Source organism: Electrophorus electricus, chromosome 12 (genome assembly GCF_013358815.1).
Source record: "Electrophorus electricus isolate fEleEle1 chromosome 12, fEleEle1.pri, whole genome shotgun sequence".
Taxonomy (NCBI): Eukaryota; Metazoa; Chordata; class Actinopteri; order Gymnotiformes; family Gymnotidae; genus Electrophorus; species Electrophorus electricus.
In genome coordinates, this window is record NC_049546.1 from 19,422,812 (window position 1) to 19,442,273 (window position 19,462).

The 19,462-nt window shown below is 40.1% G+C and overlaps 1 protein-coding gene across 2 annotated transcripts; it reads right to left on the bottom strand.

Moving 5' to 3' along the window:
- Positions 1-12,290: 12,290 nt before the first annotated feature.
- Positions 12,291-18,767, bottom strand: LOC113586723 (cholesterol 24-hydroxylase-like). Of its 2 annotated transcripts, none has more exons than XM_027025066.2 (15): positions 18,506-18,767; positions 17,055-17,132; positions 16,744-16,825; positions 16,581-16,654; positions 16,276-16,362; positions 16,051-16,189; positions 15,800-15,913; positions 15,542-15,698; positions 15,324-15,395; positions 14,820-14,892; positions 14,545-14,629; positions 13,674-13,784; positions 13,029-13,117; positions 12,810-12,876; positions 12,291-12,709 (listed from the first exon to the last, which is right to left on the bottom strand). In XM_027025066.2, the coding sequence occupies exons 1-15, from the start codon at positions 18,652-18,654 to the stop codon at positions 12,557-12,559; spliced, it is 1,530 nt and encodes a 509-aa protein (XP_026880867.2). In that variant the 5' UTR covers positions 18,655-18,767; the 3' UTR covers positions 12,291-12,556. The 2 variants fall into 2 exon arrangements, with proteins under 2 accessions (XP_026880867.2, XP_035388314.1); XM_035532421.1 differs by having other exon boundaries at positions 18,469-18,550.
- Between the last annotated feature and the right edge of the window lie 695 nt (positions 18,768-19,462).

A 19,462-nucleotide genomic window follows, 5' to 3' on the forward strand; every position in this document is an offset into this window, starting at 1 on the left:
CTTCCGGGTAGGCTATACGGTAACAGTTATTTGGAGATGTTTTAAACAGCAGGGGGCACTATTTTGTTACATGTATATCACAAATCGTACAACTAAAAAATTTCTTTTTTTTTTTTTTTTTTTTTTGTCAAATTTGCACCGCCCTAAAAATATTAGTTGATTGCACGGAAAATATATGCAACATTTGAAATATGCATATAGGCGGTCACGTGTGCTTGTGATGATCTCAAGTTTGGTTTATTCGTCACATACATAGTCATACACAGTATAACTCGCAGTGAAATGGTGGAGAGTGCTCTGTCCAAACTGAGGAAAAGAAAACAGGGGTGCGTAGAGAAATATAGATATTCTCTATATGTGAAATATATACATGCAAAGATAAATATATATTCTATGTGTGTACAAAATATATTAACAATGTATGTACAATATATGTATATTATGATTATATACACAATGTACAATGTATGTGGTTGTGTATATAGGTACACAATCTACAGAATGTACAGATCCAGTCCACCTGGACGAAGGGAGGGGAAATTATGTTAAAATGCTATTTGTCGACTACAGTTCAGCATTTAACACTATCATCCCCTCCCTACTCACTACTAAGTTGGGGGATCTAGGACTGCATACATCCCTGTGCGACTGGATCTCCAACCTCCTAACAGACAGACCACAATCAGTACGGGTGGGCAACTGCGCCTCATCCACCCTCACCCTCAGCACTGGAGCTCCTCAGGGTTGTCCTAAGCCCCCTGCTCTACTCACTGTACACCTAGGACTGCACTGCCACTTCAAGCTCCACCATCATTGTCAAGTTTGCTGACGACACCGTTGTCATGGGTCTGATCTCGGACAACGACGAGAGGGCCTACCTGGAGGAGATTAAACACCTGGAAAACTGGTGCCAGGAAAATAATCTCCTCCTAAACGTCCGTAAGACAAAGGAGCTGATCGTTGATTGCAGCAAGAAGCAGGAGCGGCACTACCAACCTGTGAGGATCAGTGGAACCACGGTGGAGAGAGTAGATAGTTTCAGGTACCTTGGTGTTCACATCTCGCAGGACCTGTCCTGGTCCCGCCATACCAGCTCCCTGGCAAAGAAGGCTCGTCAGCGTCTTTACCACCTCAGACGCCTAAGAGACTTCAGACTGCCCTCCAAGGTACTGCGGAACTTCTACACCTGCACTATCGAGAGCATCCTCACGGGGAACATCACAGTCTGGTTTGGGAATAGTACCAAGCAGGACAGACAAGCACTCCAAAGGGTAGCGCCTTCAGCAGGGCGCATCACTCACACGGAACTTCCTGACCTGCTGACCATCTACTACAAGTGGTGCCAGACCAAGGCCAGGAGGATTGTGAAGGACCCCACCCATCCCAACAATAGACTCTTCTCTCTGTTGAGGTCAGGGAGGCGCTTTTGCTCCCTGAAGACCAAGACAGAGAGGCTGAAGAGGAGCTTCTTCCCACAGGCCATTCGGGCCCTGAATCAGGGAAACTGATAAACTCCAATTAACTTCAAAATTCTAAAGATTTAATCTGTGTAATATGTCTCTAACCGGGTTTGTATTCAAATATTTGAAAAATCTTATGGGCATTTACCAAGTGCATTGAGTCATGACAATGCACCTGACAGGTGTGGCACCTTGTTATGATTATACACACAAGGTGTGTAAATCCAAGAGGTTTATGCTACTGAACAGATTAGAGAGATCAGGCAGTCAGCTTTATCCGAAGTTGATAACACGGGGCAGAGTCCGGGAGGTGTCCAGGGGTCAGGCAGGAAACAAGGTCTGCAACACAGGCAGGAGACGAAAACCTGGAAGAAAAACACGTATCTGGAATGCTCGGTGTGCAACATAGGGTAGGCAATACTTCGCGAAGTGAATGGGAGGGAGGGAGGGAGGGGAGCTTAAGTAGGGGGGCAGTAATGAGGAGAATGATTATCAGGTGTGTACTAGTATTCTGGTGAACCAGATCAGAGGCAGGGACGAGGAGAGGTAGGCATAGCAGTGCAGGGCTGAACGTGGTTCCTGGTGTTCGTAACACGCTCGGTGTGGTCTTCTGCTGCTGTAGCCCATCTGCTTCAAGGTTCGATGTACTGTACATTCAGGGATGCTCTTCTTAAACTACCAAAATATAAACAACGGATCAGATGCCCCAGCTTGGAAGACACAACACTTGATCACTGCCACAGCACCATAGATGACACATACCAGGCTACTTCCTGTGTCCCATTTGGGAACTCTCAGCATTCTCTCATCTCCTCATACAGGCAAAAGCTTAAAACCACAAAGCCTGAGGTGAAATCAGTGGGAGTGTGGTCTCCTAATGCCATAAAGGATTTGAGGAAATCTCTGAACTCAACCAACTGGCACATCTTCAAATCTGCAAATAACAACCTGGACAACTATGCAGATGCAGTCACCTCTTACATAGACTTCTGTGAGGAGACTTGCATCCGATCAAAGACCATCTACATGCATAATAATATGAAACCCTGGTTCTCCAACAAGCTCAGGAATTTGCACACAGCTAAGGAAGAGGCTTATAGGAGTGATGACATTGATGCATACAAAAGGCCAAAGTATGCAATAAACAAAGCCATAAAAACTGCCAAACACGAATAAAAAAACTGGAGCAGCAGTTCTCAAATGACAGTTCCTCCATCTAGAAAGGACTTCATACAAATACTAAATACACACCTAAAGCATCAGCTTCAGCAGCAGAGCCCCTGCTCCCAAACCAGCTCAATAACTTTTAATCAAGATTTGAATTACAAAGGACATCTCCTCTCTCCTGCTATGTATTATTTGCAGTGTCTTCACACCTCACCTCCACCAGATCACTACAGCACAACACCTACAGCACCCCCCACCTCACCTCCACCAAATCACTACAGCACAACACCTACAGCGCCCTCCACCTCACCTCCACCAGATCACTACAGCACAACACCTACAGCGCCCCCCACCTCACCTCCACCAAATCACTACACCACAACACCTACAGCACCCCCCACCTCACCTCCACCAAATCACTACCCCACAACACCTACAGCGCCCCCCCACCTCACCTCCACCAGATCACTACAGCACAACACCTACAGCACCCCCCACCTCACCTCCACCAAATCACTACCCCACAACACCTACAGCGCCCCCCCCACCTCACCTCCACCAGATCACTACACCACAACACCTACAGCACCCCCCACCTCACCTCCACCAGATCACTACAGCACAACACCTACAGCGCCCCCCCACCTCACCTCCACCAGATCACTACAGCACAACACCTACAGCACCCCCCACCTCACCTCCACCAAATCACTACCCCACAACACCTACAGCGCCCCCCCACCTCACCTCCACCAGATCACTACAGCACAACACCTACAGCACCCCCCACCTCACCTCCACCAAATCACTACCCCACAACATCTACAGTGCCCCCCCACCTCACCTCCACCAGATCACTACACCACAACACCTACAGCACCCCCCACCTCACCTCCACCAGATCACTACAGCACAACACCTACAGCGCCCCCCCACCTCACCTCCACCACATCACTACACCACAACACCTACAGCCCCGCTGCCCCACTTCCCATCACCATCACTGAACAGCAGGTCAGCTGTGTTCTCAGGAAACAGAAGACCAGGAAAGCAGCTGACTGACAATCTTAAACTTTTTCTGATTGCAGATGACACTACTCTGATCAGTCTCACCTCAACAACGATGAGTATGTGTATCGGGAGGAAATAACATGTCTGGTGTCATGGTGTGGAGCCAACAATCTGGAGCTCAACACACAAAAAAAAACTGTGGAGATGACAAACTTCAGGAAGAAACCCACCCCACTACCTCCATTGGATATACATGGTTCCACAGTCAGCAGAGTAGAGTCCTACAAATTCCTGGGCGCCACCATTCAGCAAGATCTCAGATGTGACAGACACAGCACTGCACTAATGAAGAAGGACCACCAGCGCTTGTATTTCCTGTGTCAACACAAGAAATTTGGACTGCTTCAAGCACTAGCTTTATACTGCCATAATGGAGTACATCATCACATCCACCATCTCCATCTGGTTCGGCTCTGCGTCCTCTCAGACCAAGCACGAGATGCAATGAATGGTGTGAGGTGCGGTGTCCAATCAGGCGGCAGGGGCAGACATACAACTCAGCAGATAGGCTTAATATATTAATTATACATAGTCGGTGTGCTAGTGCCCATGTAATACATATAGATATCACATTTCCAGCTAGGATATGTCTTGGCACCAACAAGAAGGTGCCTAGGTTGCTGATGAAGCGATCAGACATGCTCAGACTTCCACCAGCATCTAATCTAATAGCCTTTGGCATGGTGACAAAATAGACTGGTAAATAATTGCTAAGTGTGCATAGACCTATTACAAATGCACTAGGTATGTATTTATCTAACCAAAGGCCTGACTAAACAGGTAGGTTTTTAGCCTGCATTTGAAGATTGAGAGTATGTCTGAGTCTTGCACATGTAACCGGAGGTTAATCCGAAGCTGCGGGGCTTGGTAGGAAAAGTCTCTGCTCCATGCAGTAGTTTTCATAACTCTAGGTACTGCTACATTGCCTGCATAGCATTTGTGGTGGTCATATTGAACCCAGAGGTCACTTAGGTTCTTAGGGGTAAGATCACTTTGAGCTTTCTATGTTAATAACAATATTAACATATAAACAGTGATCCAGACCGTAACAATTTGAAGTAGCTCAAGTCTAGGTTTTCATTTATCAAAATTATATTTCTCAGTTTTGCAAAATTTCAAATTAGGCAGTTGCAGTGACATCTACATGAACTCGAAAAGAAGGATCAGAGCAAAAGATTACCACGAGGTTTTTACTGCTACAGTATAGCTTTGAAGTGATTACAGCTACACTACAGCTGTAAGATTGAGTGAAAGGTCATCAGTAATAAACATGTTAAGCTATTTTGTGGTAGCCTTTGGACTGAGTAGGAGTACTATTGTTTTGTCTGAGCTAAGTAAGAGCCAGTTTTTTAGCAACTGAAATGTGCAACTGAGTATAATCAGCATAGCAATGAAAGGCAATTCCTTATATGTGAATGGCCATGCCGACTGGTAGCATATAAAATACAAAGAGCAGTGGTCTAAGAACAGAGCCTTGTAGTATACGAAATTTTACCTTTGTATTAGTGGGGAATTCTCTTTTCATTCGAATAGGACCTGAACCAGGACTGTGCTACTACGATAATCCCAACAAGATTTTTTATTCTGTGAACTCATATGTGGTAATATATGGAGCAAAATGCCACGCTGAGATCAAGTAGCAATTTTATGTAGCCCTGATGCCATTAAAAATAATTTATCTCTTCTATAAATTCTCAAAACAATTTCTTCACAATGCATTATTTTCTGTTATATCTAATTGACAATCCCTTCTGAGACCAGGTAACTTTTCTATATATGAACAATGATCGTTTTCAGAACTGGCTAGACTATAGACCATATGTATCCATGGAATGGATAAATAGTTCTATGATGACAGAGGTTCCCCTATCTGCAAAAACAGAGACCCCAATCATAACCCCAGATTTGGGAAAAAAGATTAACCTGTGCTTTAAGAAGGAACACAATCCTCATGTATCTGTTCAAACAAGCAGTTCTTTGAAAAGAAATCCATGCAATTCTAGTTATGTCTGAGCCCTTGTCTGAGTAGCTAAACGCTTACCCCACAATATTAGCACAAAGTAACATACAGGATACTGTTGGGACTGCTGCTCTAGCCTGGCACACTTCAAAGGAAACTTAATTTAACTTAATGAACTGGCTGCAGAGTGCTAGTATAGCTTTGTTGGAATCCCTCCCTCATTAGTATTTAGTGAATCACTCTCGATCATATCGCTAGTGCATAGATAGATAGATAGATAGATAGATAGATAGATAGATAGATAGATAGATAGATAGATAGATAGATAGATAGATAGATTATATTGTTTGAGCACTATACTCATTCTCTAGTAATTCCATAAAACAAAGCAAGTTTCTCCATTAGTAAGACATGTTCTTGTCTATTTAATTTAACTCTCATTGATTGTAATATGTTAACAGTCTGTTGTGGATTTTTGGAAATACCATTTGTACTTCTCCAGTAACCCTCTGCAACCAGTCTCTGACCAAGTCTGCATGATTTAAGACCTCTGTAAACATATCAGTACCCAAAAAGCAGATCTCCTGCCTGGAAAAAAATCCTTCAGCTCCTGGATGAAGTCACACTGGCTAGAAGGAGCATGGCACCCCTTCACAGTGATCAGGGACCACAAAAACCTGGAGGACCTCCAAACCACCAAGACGCTGAACTTCCGGCAGGCTCGATGGTCCAGTTTCTCTTCCCGGTTTGTGTTTCAGGTGACCTACAGACTGGGATTGAAGGATGTGAAGGTGGACAAACTCTCCTGGCAGTCCAGTGCCTAAGCATGTCCTACCAACCAAGAGTCAGTCCTTCCTCCTTTCTGTTTCACTGGGGCTGTCAGCTGGCACCTAAACTGTAAAATCTCTGCAGCTAACCATCAGCTTCTCTGCCCTCTGCACCAGCTCTACACCTGTCTGTGAAATTGCAGAGCACTCATCACCTGGGCACACAGCTCCCTTGGCTTAGAACTTCCAAGGTACACAAACATCTGACAGCACTATACTAGTGTCCAGCAATACACAGGGACATTTTGTGCTGAATGTACAGTGCAGCAAAACACCTCGGTAAACTGCAACCCCTTCTCACACCACATCACACATGGTCTCACCTGGTAGTTGGTTTTGTCACAGATCTCCTGGTCTCTGAGGGCAATATGGTGGCCCTTGTTACCATCAATCCCTTGTCACAGACGGTCCAGTTCATTCCACTCCTGGCACTTCCCACTGCACTCAAAACAGGTAAGCAGCTCTTGCACCACATCTTTTGACAGTTCAGGCTGACAGAAGAAAATGTTTCAGATCGGGGAGATCCATTCACCTTCCGGATATTGCAGAAGTTCCTGGGCAAGCTCAATGTAATGGTGAGGCGGACTTCAGACTAGCTGAGCTAAGTAGGGCCAGAAACATTTTGAGTAAAATATGTCATAGATTAAAATATATAAAAGGCAGTAAATAGCTTTTTAAGAGTCACAGAGCTTATCATTGTTGATTAGACTATGATTAGACAAACATTACAGCAGTTCATCCTCTGCTCTTTACATCACTGGCTATGTCTGTAACAAAGCATATTTTAAGAAGGTAGGGGTGCTGTCATAGCTATGATGCTAAACATCATAAATATTTCTATATTTAAGTATGAGTTTTAATGTCAGCTGATGCGTCACACATCCAAGATGAAGACCGTAAATCTGGAGAAAGAAGTTTTCCTAATGATGGCATGAAAGTGCAACTGCACAAGTTCTACCTGATTGGTGGTTTTCTACATCACACTTCCTTTTTGAGGTCTCACTATGGTTGGGGAAAATACAGCATTGATTTTAATTGGATCAGGGAATATTACCTGTATGCCAAGTTTATTGCAGATCAATATTTTCAATATATCCTAAATATAAAAAAAAATTGTATAAAGTCATGAATTAGAATAAGTGCCCCCTGCCCTTTATGAACACTTACCATTGCCATGCTCAGAGTTTTTCATCTTACATATGATTATAGCTTGAGCAATGATAACAGCCACACACACTCCCAGCACTGCTCCAAGACAGATCACTACAGGACCCACATGCTTTTCTGTAGAACGATCTTTATAAAATAATTTAATATACAAATTAAAGTGAAAATGAACAAAGCTTTACTTTACTCTGCCTACACATCAGAAAGTTTGCACATAAAAAAGTTCATCCTTGTACTGTAAATGTTTTGATCCTCAAAACAACATATATCACATATACATACATATATGTATGTGTGTGTGTGTGTGTGTGTGTGTGTGTGTGTGTGTGTGTGTGTGTGTGTGTTTGTGTGTGTGTGTGTGTGTGTCTCTGTGTGTGGTACTAGGCAAAATAAAGCTTGAGTCCAGTGTTGCTTGGGAATCTGTTTCTAATTCTGAATGTTGATGCACTGATGTGTATAATCCTTGATATCCTGATAAATATAAAACAAATATTCCAAGCTCTTAGTTTATTTTACTGTCATTTATATGGTTAAACTAGGTTTTTTTGTTTTGTTTTGTTTTTTTTTTGTTCTGGAAAAGGCAACTCTTTAAAATGCGTGTAGCTATAATATTAAAGGGGAGGCTTCTGTGATAATCATTTTATTTAAAGCAAAGAGACAAAGATACTTGCCTGAATAAGATGTGTTTGATGGATCACATCCTGTTCCTGCACTGTCAGGATTTATTGGGATTAACTCTGTATGCACTCATCAATAAAACACAGTCTCAGGTCATAAGTCATCTTGGTTTTCCTCACATGCAAAAAACACATGTTTTATAAAAATACCCAAGTGTACTACTAAAGAATTAGCAGGTACTTTTGTAAAATGTGTTTCTTACAACACTTTGAAGTCTACTATATAAAAACTATACAAACTATAAAAAATAATTTTATTTGTTTATTTTTAATTCCCTAATTGAGAAAATAACTGTGGCTTTGACATTAAGATTATATGTGTTTTATGCTTCAGTTATACTCCAGTTTAAATGTAAAGAAGTTTGAAAGTAGTAGTTTACTTATCTGTCAGAGTGGACATAGCAGAGGTGAAGTTAACCTTTGTTCCATCTGTCACTCCACAGAAGTACAATGTTTCATCTTCTTCAGTAGCATTTAGAACAGTCAGAGAGATTCTGTCATCTTTACACTTCATTATGAATCTGGAGTTGTTGAATGGAAATGAAAGTAGGTCTGTTTTATCTTTATACACTTTTCCTATTTGCTGAAGCTCCTGTTACCATCTGAGCTTGAACCAAAATCAGTGTTTTCTTTAAATGTGCAGTAACGAGAGATATTCTTCCCAGGTTCAGTCTGGACTGTTCGTTTAAAAGGCTTTGTAGTATGAACTGGACCTATAAAATGAAACCGAACCAGATCAATAAGGAAACAATGTGGACAAAATTGAATCCAAAATAAATAATAAATATTGATTATTAATCAAATATCAGAAAGAACAGTAACAAATGTAATTATAAATGCTGGTAAGAATTTGGAACTGTACATATCTTGTAGAGAAAAAAATACAAGTATCCAGACTGGTATCATCATTGCAGTGTAAACATAGAAATAACACTGAGGCAAAGTAACACACGATCTAGGCAAGCAGCAAAGCAAGGGGTGACGAATAATTAGGTATTGGTGAAAACAATCTAAACATGACTGAGCAAAATAACCGACAAACAGGAAGACAAAACACTGGGCTTAAATAACCAAGACTGATGAGACTAACCAGACACATTCCACTCCTGATGACAATAGATGTTCCACACCAATCATCCTAAAAGGTTCCTATCTTGCTTAGAAATGAGTCTGACCAAGACATGTCATAGCAGAACTGTTAGCTACAAATTGTGTCACGCAATTGGCACAAGATAACATAAATGTGACACACTACAAAGTACTGAACTAAACTGCATGGATGACTCACATTAAGAATAATCTCAGGTCCATTACAAAGGTGTTTACTATAGATGAGTTGTCTTACAGTCATACCAATTCTGTGAAAATTGTTTTACATGGGCTACATAAGTATGTCACAACATTTGTTTAATATTATTTGTTTTGATGAAAATATGCATAGTTGTTTTATTTGGTGGCTGATGAATCTTCTTTGTAACAAGGAGGATTAGTATGCACCTATCCAGGGACTTATATTCTATATCATTATCTAATGATTATTTCTGTACAAATTATATATTACTAAACTATTGGACAAGCACATGCCAATCCTCTGTTATTCAGCAAAACTAACAAGACAGACAGAGCTGAGGAATAGTGGGAAAGCAGACTCTAAGAGTTATGAAAGAGAATACACAAATGTGTAAAAATGTGTAATCTCTAAATAATGTAATGCTGAGGTACAAGCTTTTTGATACTATAAACATCAGGAGATGAGCCATCGTAAATAATAAAAATACAATCACCTTTTCAATCACATTTTGCATGTGTTAAATCCTTAGTTCAGATAAAATGCTGTAGTATCCAAAATGCTGTAGTAAAATTCATACAATTCAGATTTTTTTCTGTTCTGTTTATTTTAATGTTTCATATATTGTTATTAGACTCCTTATGTTTTTTTATGCTTAGGAGATGTAATGGCAATTAAACAGGAAATGCAAGCATCTTTTAACTTTGTCTAGAATAGTAATTTCAAAATTGACTAAATTTGACCATCTATAGTCCAAACAAAGTCATTGCAGTTTTATTTAAAGTAGAAATTAAAATGGAAACAAAATTCCAACTATAGGGCATTTTATTTTCATTCCCAACTTGCTGCATAAAGTTCACTAGTTAACAATATGAACAATAGAAAAACAAAAGCATGTTACAGTGTCAAAGTCAGTAGCTACTTTGCCAAAATCTGTTAGCATCTCTGGTGGCATCCTTCCTTTTTATTTACAGCTCTTCCTTCTTGTAGCTCATTTTCATCCTCATATTCATTTCCTCTGCCCTCCTTGGCATCCCTCGAGCTCTTACTTTATATTTTCCTCATTTGCACGTTTGTTTAGGTTTGCTAGCCATTTCATATCCTTGGTCTTTTTCTGTCCCAGCTCCAAGATGGTCGAATGAACTGCCACTTGCTGATGCATGAATCTGCTCATAAAATACAAAAAGAATAAGAGCTTTCACGTACCATCATGATATACTCTGTAACAGACTCTCACACACTCCCATTGTTATTCTATAGAGTGTTACCAGTATCACCTGCTCCTTCCTCCTCTAATCCTGGATGGAATATATTTCTCCTGATTCCCGTCTTCCATGTCAGATACTGTTGACAATGTGAATGTCGTTGTAGATGACTGTGTGGATTCAATGCATTTTCACTTCTGGTTTCATTACTTCCTTTGTTTTTGGATTCATACCTGAATAACAGAATAAAGTCACAGAATAATTGACCCAGCAAGGATGCAATGAGTCCTAAACGACAGAGTCAAAGGGAAGGCTGCCCAGTACACCTGCCACGTAACCACTACTACTATGGCACCCAAGGGGGATGACTCATGTATGCCTAGCCAGAGATGTCATAAACGCCAAGGGAAGAAGAACCAAGAAGACCAAGCCTGCTTCTGGCAAGAGCCTCCTGCCACCCCTGTCCTGATCGCCCAGATCTCCTTATGCCCAGAAGAGGGAGCATCCCCTTGAATTTCTTGGTGGCTAGGGGCTCCTGAATCTGGACTTCACAGGGCTGAGCGCTCCCCTCTGGACCACAACCTGGGTGATCTGGTTGGCCCAGGGGGATGCCCAGGAGGTTGTTTATCTGGCTCTCTCTCTCCCCTTCCAGGTGTGAATTTGGAGGGTGATCCCTGACTAGTTCCGCCTCCCAGTTTGCTGCTGGACCCATGCCCCTTTTCCTGGCCTGGCTGCCTGATTGGCCTCCCAGTCACTGTGGTCAGTCTCAGTCTCTGAATTTGTGTCCCTTTCTGTGCAAATAAGGAGTCTGTTCTCCATCATAGTAAACAGCAAAACAAGGAGGAAAAGTGCAGCGGCTAGCTGGTTAATAAAGAAGTAACGAGGCAGTGGCTGGCAGTAGGACTCGAGTGCCAGAGATAAAACAGCAGAGCATTGTAGTAGTTGTTCAATTACACTTGATCAATGCGCAGCACTAGAAGAGTGCACCTGTGGGCTTTAAATAGGGGAGAAAAGCAAACAAGGTACAAGTCAACATAATCAATAATTGTGATTGGGAGCGTGGCAGGTGTGGTGTGTGTGAGCAGCAGTGGGAATGTCGCTTGAGCAGGTTCCCTGGCTTGCTGTGACTTAAAGCTTCATCCATATTTACGCTTAGTTTGATCAAGGAGTACATCTGCGGATTTCGCACACAACTGCGACTGCATATTGACCTAGATACCTATAACTAGTCTGCATGAGCTTAAACGTACTTGATTACAGGTATTATTTATAAAGCTTGGTTTTTATTGTTGAAAATAGGTTACATAGCTCAGTGGTTAATGCACTGGTCCAGGGGTCATGAGTTTGATCCTTGCTGAGGTCTTAATGCTTTTCATTTATATCTGCATGAAACTTTTAAAATATATATTTTAATGCATAAAATCCTTGTTGTGAAAGCAGCATTAAACCAGAATGAAGGAAAATATTGTCAGTGCTTTTTTGCATGTTTTATTTCATTATTCAAGGAATATTCAAAGGCACAATTTAAACAACTTTTTTCCAAAACTAAGTGATTGTGTGAAGTCAACTGATCAATAGAATAAAGCAGATCAAAATATATGCATTGCAGTACTGCCATAATGTTATACTTTGTTTAATTTGATATTGCTCCAAAAAGGCATACACAGAAAAATATAATGCTAAAATTAAGAAGATCAAATATGCTGTAGTGGTTAATTTCTGAAAGCATAACATTTAAAATGTGCTCTTAGCACAGTGTTTGATAGTGCATAACACTCCACTTCGAGGCCGAAGGCTTCCTGTGTCTTTTATATCAAAGGACTGCCCAGGCACAAGACTGAAGTCAAATCTCTGAAGAAACTTGGTGAGCACGACTTTAGCCTCCATCTAAGCAGAAACAGATTTGTGTGTTGATGGTGCCAAAGCACATCAGAGAGAGATTGTTTTTATTACATAACATGAAAAGAATATGAATGTGAGATCTCACTTGTGAGAAAGTCTGCCCAAGACAGGAGCGTGGACCAAGAGAAAATGGGTAGTAGCTGAAATATGGCCTTTGCAAAAAGAATATATTATTATATCCAATAGGCATAAGGTAAATTATTATATGAACAACAACAACAATAATAATAATAATAATAATAATAAGAAGAAGAAGAAGAAGAAGAAGAAGAAGAAGAAGAAGAAGAAGAAGAAGAAATCATACTTGCTGGCATCTGGATGAAATCGTTCTGGATCAAACTTTAAAGGATCTTTAAAGAATTTCTCCATCCTTGATGTGATGTACGAACTGAACTACAGAGGGAGATATAGCAGTAAATATGAGCCCTTACATATACACTCATCAACAACTTTAGAAGAAACATTTATTAGAAACACCTTGGAGATGTACAGTGGGAGGCTATAGCTCATCTGTTGCCATGCACAGTTTTCTTTAGACATTCTCTGCCTCTTCCCAAGTCGTCAAGAAGACCAGTATTGGCTTTATGTGGCACATGTAGGAACTCCTGCAACACTGCTGTGGCTGAGACTGAAACAACTGCTGTGTATCAACTTTTTATTAACTTTCACAAGCACGTCACAATTGTGTCAGTAACTAATGTGCTGAAGTCAGAAACTGATCATTGATGAATAGGGTAGAGCATGGCAAGTTATGTGAACATGGCAACATCAGGACTTGCTATAATGTCACTCTGTTTTGCACTATAGTGAATGTTTCAGATAATTTACTGATAAATGATATTAATATATAAAAATACAAAAAATATAAAGAAATATAAAAAGAACCAAACAAAAAATACAAGCATATACTATTACTAATACCAATATCTGTCACCAAATTCACACTCACAAGAATGGAACATCCTGCTGGGATTTTAAATCCACTGATGACAGTATCCTCATGGATCCAGCGAGATGTTCCAACTGCAGGAGGGTAGAGGCGTAGGGTTTCCTTCAAAACCTAAGCCACAAACACAAAGAATAACTAGACATCAAATAAATGCAAAGTTCTTATTGATCTCTGTAACAGGGAGCTCAAACGAGAATGTGATTCAGGTAGCAGTTATGCAAATGATGGGGATTTATTTTCCCAAAAAGTCCAGTGACAGGGGCGTGATGTCATAATCAGATACAAATAAATTAAATTCCAAGGAAAACTACCAAAGGAAAAAACAACAACCACAACAAAAAATTACACCCAAATAAAGGTAACTTAACATGCATTCCAATTATAGCAATCTATCAACTCTTGTACCTCTCCAGTGCTGCTCTTTATATATACTCTTTGCCTCTTGGACCAGACTATTCCCGGCACTTAAATCATAAAATTCATGTCTCCTCTATGGTTCACAATAAGGGATATCATTTAAAACATTTTCTCATCATCCCAAAATATCCTTATTAAAATAAATATTCAAATATCCAAACACCTAGAGCCATTAATCAAGATTTTGTCTTCCCCTGTTCTACTTGGAAAATGACCTGTTCCGATAACGTAAACCAAAGACTACAAATTCCCTCAATTCTGGGCACGACTCACAGATAGCGGTGTACTTGAGTTGGATTAAAAGCTTTTCCATTCATATGCATTGTCTGCATTATCACTCTGGCTCTACTGTTTATCACTGTGGAACGGGCAGGGGTCCTGTTACAATCCCACAGAGAAATGTGTACCTAGAATATGGTTTCTTGCATGCAGATTAAAAAACCTCCCAACTCACCTGAGTCAAGTAGGTTAGTTTACCAAGATCCTCATACAGTACATCACGTCTTGTACCCAGCACCTCATCCACCTCCTCCTTAGTCCTAAGGATTAAAACCAAGACTGATCTATAGCTTGCCTTCTAAGAGCTACATACGTAATGAACCTCACTAAAACACGATGAAAAAGTCTATCATGTGAAAGTGGAATACCATCAAATAATTTCATAAATGTTTTGGAAACATTTAGGAATGGTAACATTATTTATTCACTTAATAAAAATTCTTATTTTACCTTTTCAGTATCTCTGGGTGCCTGCCTAGCTCCATAATGGCAAAGGATAGCTGACTGGCTGTTGTTTCTTGACCTAAAAATAAAACATTTATTACCTTTTTCTCCAGTGACATTTGCAGTAGAATAAATGGATTTTTTTCACGATCCCAAATGGTTTAATTAGCATAACCAGACAATAACATACTATATGTCAAGTAGCAAGCAGTGGCAGTACTATACCTAGTTACCTAGTGTATTAGACACATTACAGTAAGCATAATACAATAAATATCAGATTACCACATACAATAAACAATACAGCAACAATAAACAATGAATAGGAACAGTGGAACAGTTAAACTAAAGTCTGTAAGAAGTGGTATATTAAGACTACACCATCAGGCTTCTGAAAACGCCAGCAAGGCTTTCTTTGACAAACTACAGACTCCACTGTTGATGTACTGATGTATTTCTATGTAACATGACTCGACATAAACAAAGAAACAGAAACAGAAAACAACTTGCCTGCAATAAAGAAAGTCACAAAATTGTCAAGCATCACTTCATGGTTTTCCTCACCATCAGCCTTAAGCTCCTCTGCAGGGAGAGAAGTTACAACAGCGCTGTATGGTAATGGCCATCACGGTCTTCAATGAATCCAAGTTTCAATGTAATTCATTATTGGCTGTATTGCTTCAAAAAAACAACAACGTGAAAGTCTTCATTCATTGGGGCCTGTTTACCAGCTGTTTTAAGGATCTTGGTTAGAATGTCTTTTGGGACATCCTCAGCATTTTCTACAGCTTTTCTCCTCTGGTTTATCCATTTGGCTCCTGTTGTCCGCAGGAGTTTGACAGCTTCTTGTATCTCTCGCACTTTCTTCCTGTTCCAGGGGGAATGCTGCAGGCAAATATCATAATTACTACTCTTCATTATCTTAATACATATCTGAATGACAGACTCTTGTGAAAAGGTTGGAAAAATAAAGAGATTGTTCTCACTCTGAAGAAAGGATCTCTGATATCTTGGATCATGCCCTGCAAACAAAGGTCTATAGCATTCGGGAACGGGGAGTCGGGATGTTTCAGTAAGTCTAAATCAACCCCGAAGGCCACCTGTGGATTAAAGAGAGAGAAAAAATGAAAAGACACAATGAAAAGAAAATACAATAAAACCTTTTTTATCTCTGTTTCGACAATTATTAAATAACTGTCATTATTAGGAGTTGGTAGAGAGCAAATAAATTAAAAACCTTGCAAATAACATCCAGCGTGACACAGTTGACCATCCGATGCATGTTGGCAATTGTGCGCTCTTCCGCTATTACCTCCAGATGCTGCATCAGACACTCAGCCCTCTCGTTGAAGGTGTCCATTAGCCCTCGGAGGTAACTGTGAAGAGTTAGAAAATGAGCCCGGGACTGCTGCATTCTGCACTCAGATGTTCCCAAACAAATGAGTGAAAGAACAGAACGCACGAACTGCTGAAGGCAGGATCCATTATTCTGCGCTGCTTGTACCAGGTGTCGTGGTCCACTGCGGTAACCAGTCCATTTCCTAAGAACCTGCAAAGAGGCCAGGAAACATGACTTATCTTCCTCTAGCATGCCCCAGAGCTGATACATACACCTGTTATTCACCACACATGCACCCACCAGTTATTCACCACATATAAACCCATCTCAGATAATTACTGTCCATCATAAATGAAAAACAATAGATAGAACATCTAGATAGAATAAATACATATGTGAGCCAATCAATATTATATGAAGCATCCTACCTTAATCCAAACAAGTGGAATATGCGTTTGTAGGCAAGAGGATCTTTGGAATACTTGGGGGACATTAAAATCTCCTACAGGAACAAAACAGAGAATGTCACCGGTTTGGTTTACACCATATTTTTTTGTAAATCAAGGTGATGATGTGGTGTAAAATATACACCTTTGTAGCCTCAGGGCAGCTAACCACTAATGACACAGTATGAAAAGTGTTAATTCTATATACTGGACCATATTTTTCAGTCCTGTAAAATATGAAAAATAAGCACAAATTACAAGGTGACTTTACAGAAATTAATTCATAGCAAGAGGTAGCATTGCTGCACACACACTCACACAAACACAGAAGCTCAATTTTCAACCAAATAAGCACAGTGTGCGTGTGTGTGTGTGTGTGTGTGTGTGTGTGTGTGTGTGTGTGTGTGTGTGTGTGTGTGCGTTTATGATTATTATGAAGTTGAATACAGACTTTACCATTCGAGGAATCTGTCATGTATAACACGATCAGAGTTCATTTCTCTCCGGAATGTTGGTATATGGCCAAGGAGAAAACTGTCAAAAGATGCATTTTAATAGCCTGTTAACCTTGGCTTTTTTTGGAAGGGTGACAACAACTTTAACTGATCCTGACAAATGGACAAAGAATATGAACTAATTATAGGAACAGATATTATTAGATTCCATCATGAACTACAAGCAGAGGTGGGTAGGGTAGCCAAAACTGTACTCAAGTATAAGTACTGTATTGCTTAAATAGAAGTAAGAAAGTAGCTGATAAAAGGTCTACTCAAGTGGATAGATAGATAGATAGATAGATAGATAGATAGATAGATAGATAGATAGATAGATAGATAGATAGATAGATAGATAGATAGATAGATAGATAGATAGATAGATAGATAGATAGATAGATAGATAGATAGATAGATAGATATAAAGAGAGAGCTAGATAGAGATTTATTTATTTCTTAACCTACCTACCTACCTACCCTGTGTGCAGCAATAGTCTGCCAACCCAGAGGAGCTTCACTTTCCTTGCTACCGATTTTCTAACCCTGCTATACATAGTGATATGAGAGTGTAATCGGTTCTAAACGATTTGTTCTAAGTACACAGCTAAAAGCAATTTGGTTGATCACGTCTGCTAAATTCCATACATGTACATTTGGATTCCATTTCTGGCAATATTCCGAGCTCTTGCACAAGGTCACTTACTAGAATTGTTACTTATCGTTATATTTACATTGCACTTAGGCGACCGAACAGTCAGACCGCCTGGCTAGTTAGATATCTTACGTTATCTAGCTAACAGCTGCGCCTGCATGTGGTCGAAAGAAGTATACATATATAAAACCAACAACAAACCTTCATTTTTATAGCCTTGAAACCTTTGTAATCTGGAATATATGCCTCAAAATGGTGCGTGCATTCCTGCACGCCATGAGTTCACAAGTGCTTTTTCTGATGGTTGTAGTTTATAGCTACGTAGCTATCTAGCCATTTTAAATATCTGAATATTATTGATATCGGACCAGACTTTACTTTCATATTAATAATGCACATTAGGAGAGAGCACCGATTTCACACCCACGTATGAGTCCCACGCTGGAAATGTGCCTGTTCATTAGGTCGGTATACTGTCCAGTTGTGTAACTTATTGAAGTAAAGCGATGGCATTCAGTGATCATCTTTAGGGATTTCACAACCCAAAATGTAAAAATAATTCTAAAATGTAACGGAAGGAACGTTGGAGGAAAAGTGCACTTTTGACTTCGCAAATGTTCTCGAGTAAGAGTATAAAGCACCCTCTTTTAAAACAACTTTTAAAAGCACAATTTGTTCAAAAGGGTACTCAAGTAAATGTAACGGAGCAAATGTTATTACCCACCTCTGACTATAAGTAACAAGAGAATAGGGATTCTTACTTGTCCCTTGGCGGTCCAGGTATATGATCATATTTCTGATGAATATGCCACACATAAAGACAGTATCCAACAAAAGCAATAAAAACTGCACAAAGCAGGTAAAAAGTTAGATAGGTCGTCCATTCTGCAACTATCTGATAGAGCGCCATGATCGACGTGGAATGATCGCCACAAGAATCTACGACAACCTATTTGCGTTATTTACTGAGGTAAAGGGTATCGTTACGTTGTTGTTACATGCAACTTGTCGAAAGCGCCTGTACTTCCGGGTAGGCTATACGGTAACAGTTATTTGGAGATGTTTTAAACAGCAGGGGGCACTAATTTGTTACATGTATATCACAAATCGTACAACTAAAAAAATTCTTTTTTTTTGTCAAATTTGCACCGCCCTAAAAATATTAGTTGATTGCACGGAAAATATATGCAACATTTGAAATATGCATATAGGCGGTCACGTGTGCTTGTGATGATCTCAAGTTTGGTTTATTCGTCACATACATAGTCATACACAGTATAACTCGCAGTGAAATGGTGGAGAGTGCTCTGTCCAAACTGAGGAAAAGAAAACAGGGGTGCGTAGAGAAATATAGATATTCTCTATATGTGAAATATATACATGCAAAGATAAATATATATTCTATGTGTGTACAAAATATATTAACAATGTATGTACAATATATGTATATTATGATTATATACACAATGTACAATGTATGTGGTTGTGTATATAGGTACACAATCTACAGAATGTACAGATCCAGTCCACCTGGACGAAGGGAGGGGAAATTATGTTAAAATGCTATTTGTGGACTACAGTTCAGCATTTAACACTATCATCCCCTCCCTACTCACTACTAAGTTGGGGGATCTAGGACTGCATACATCCCTGTGCGACTGGATCTCCAACCTCCTAACAGACAGACCACAATCAGTACGGGTGGGCAACTGCGCCTC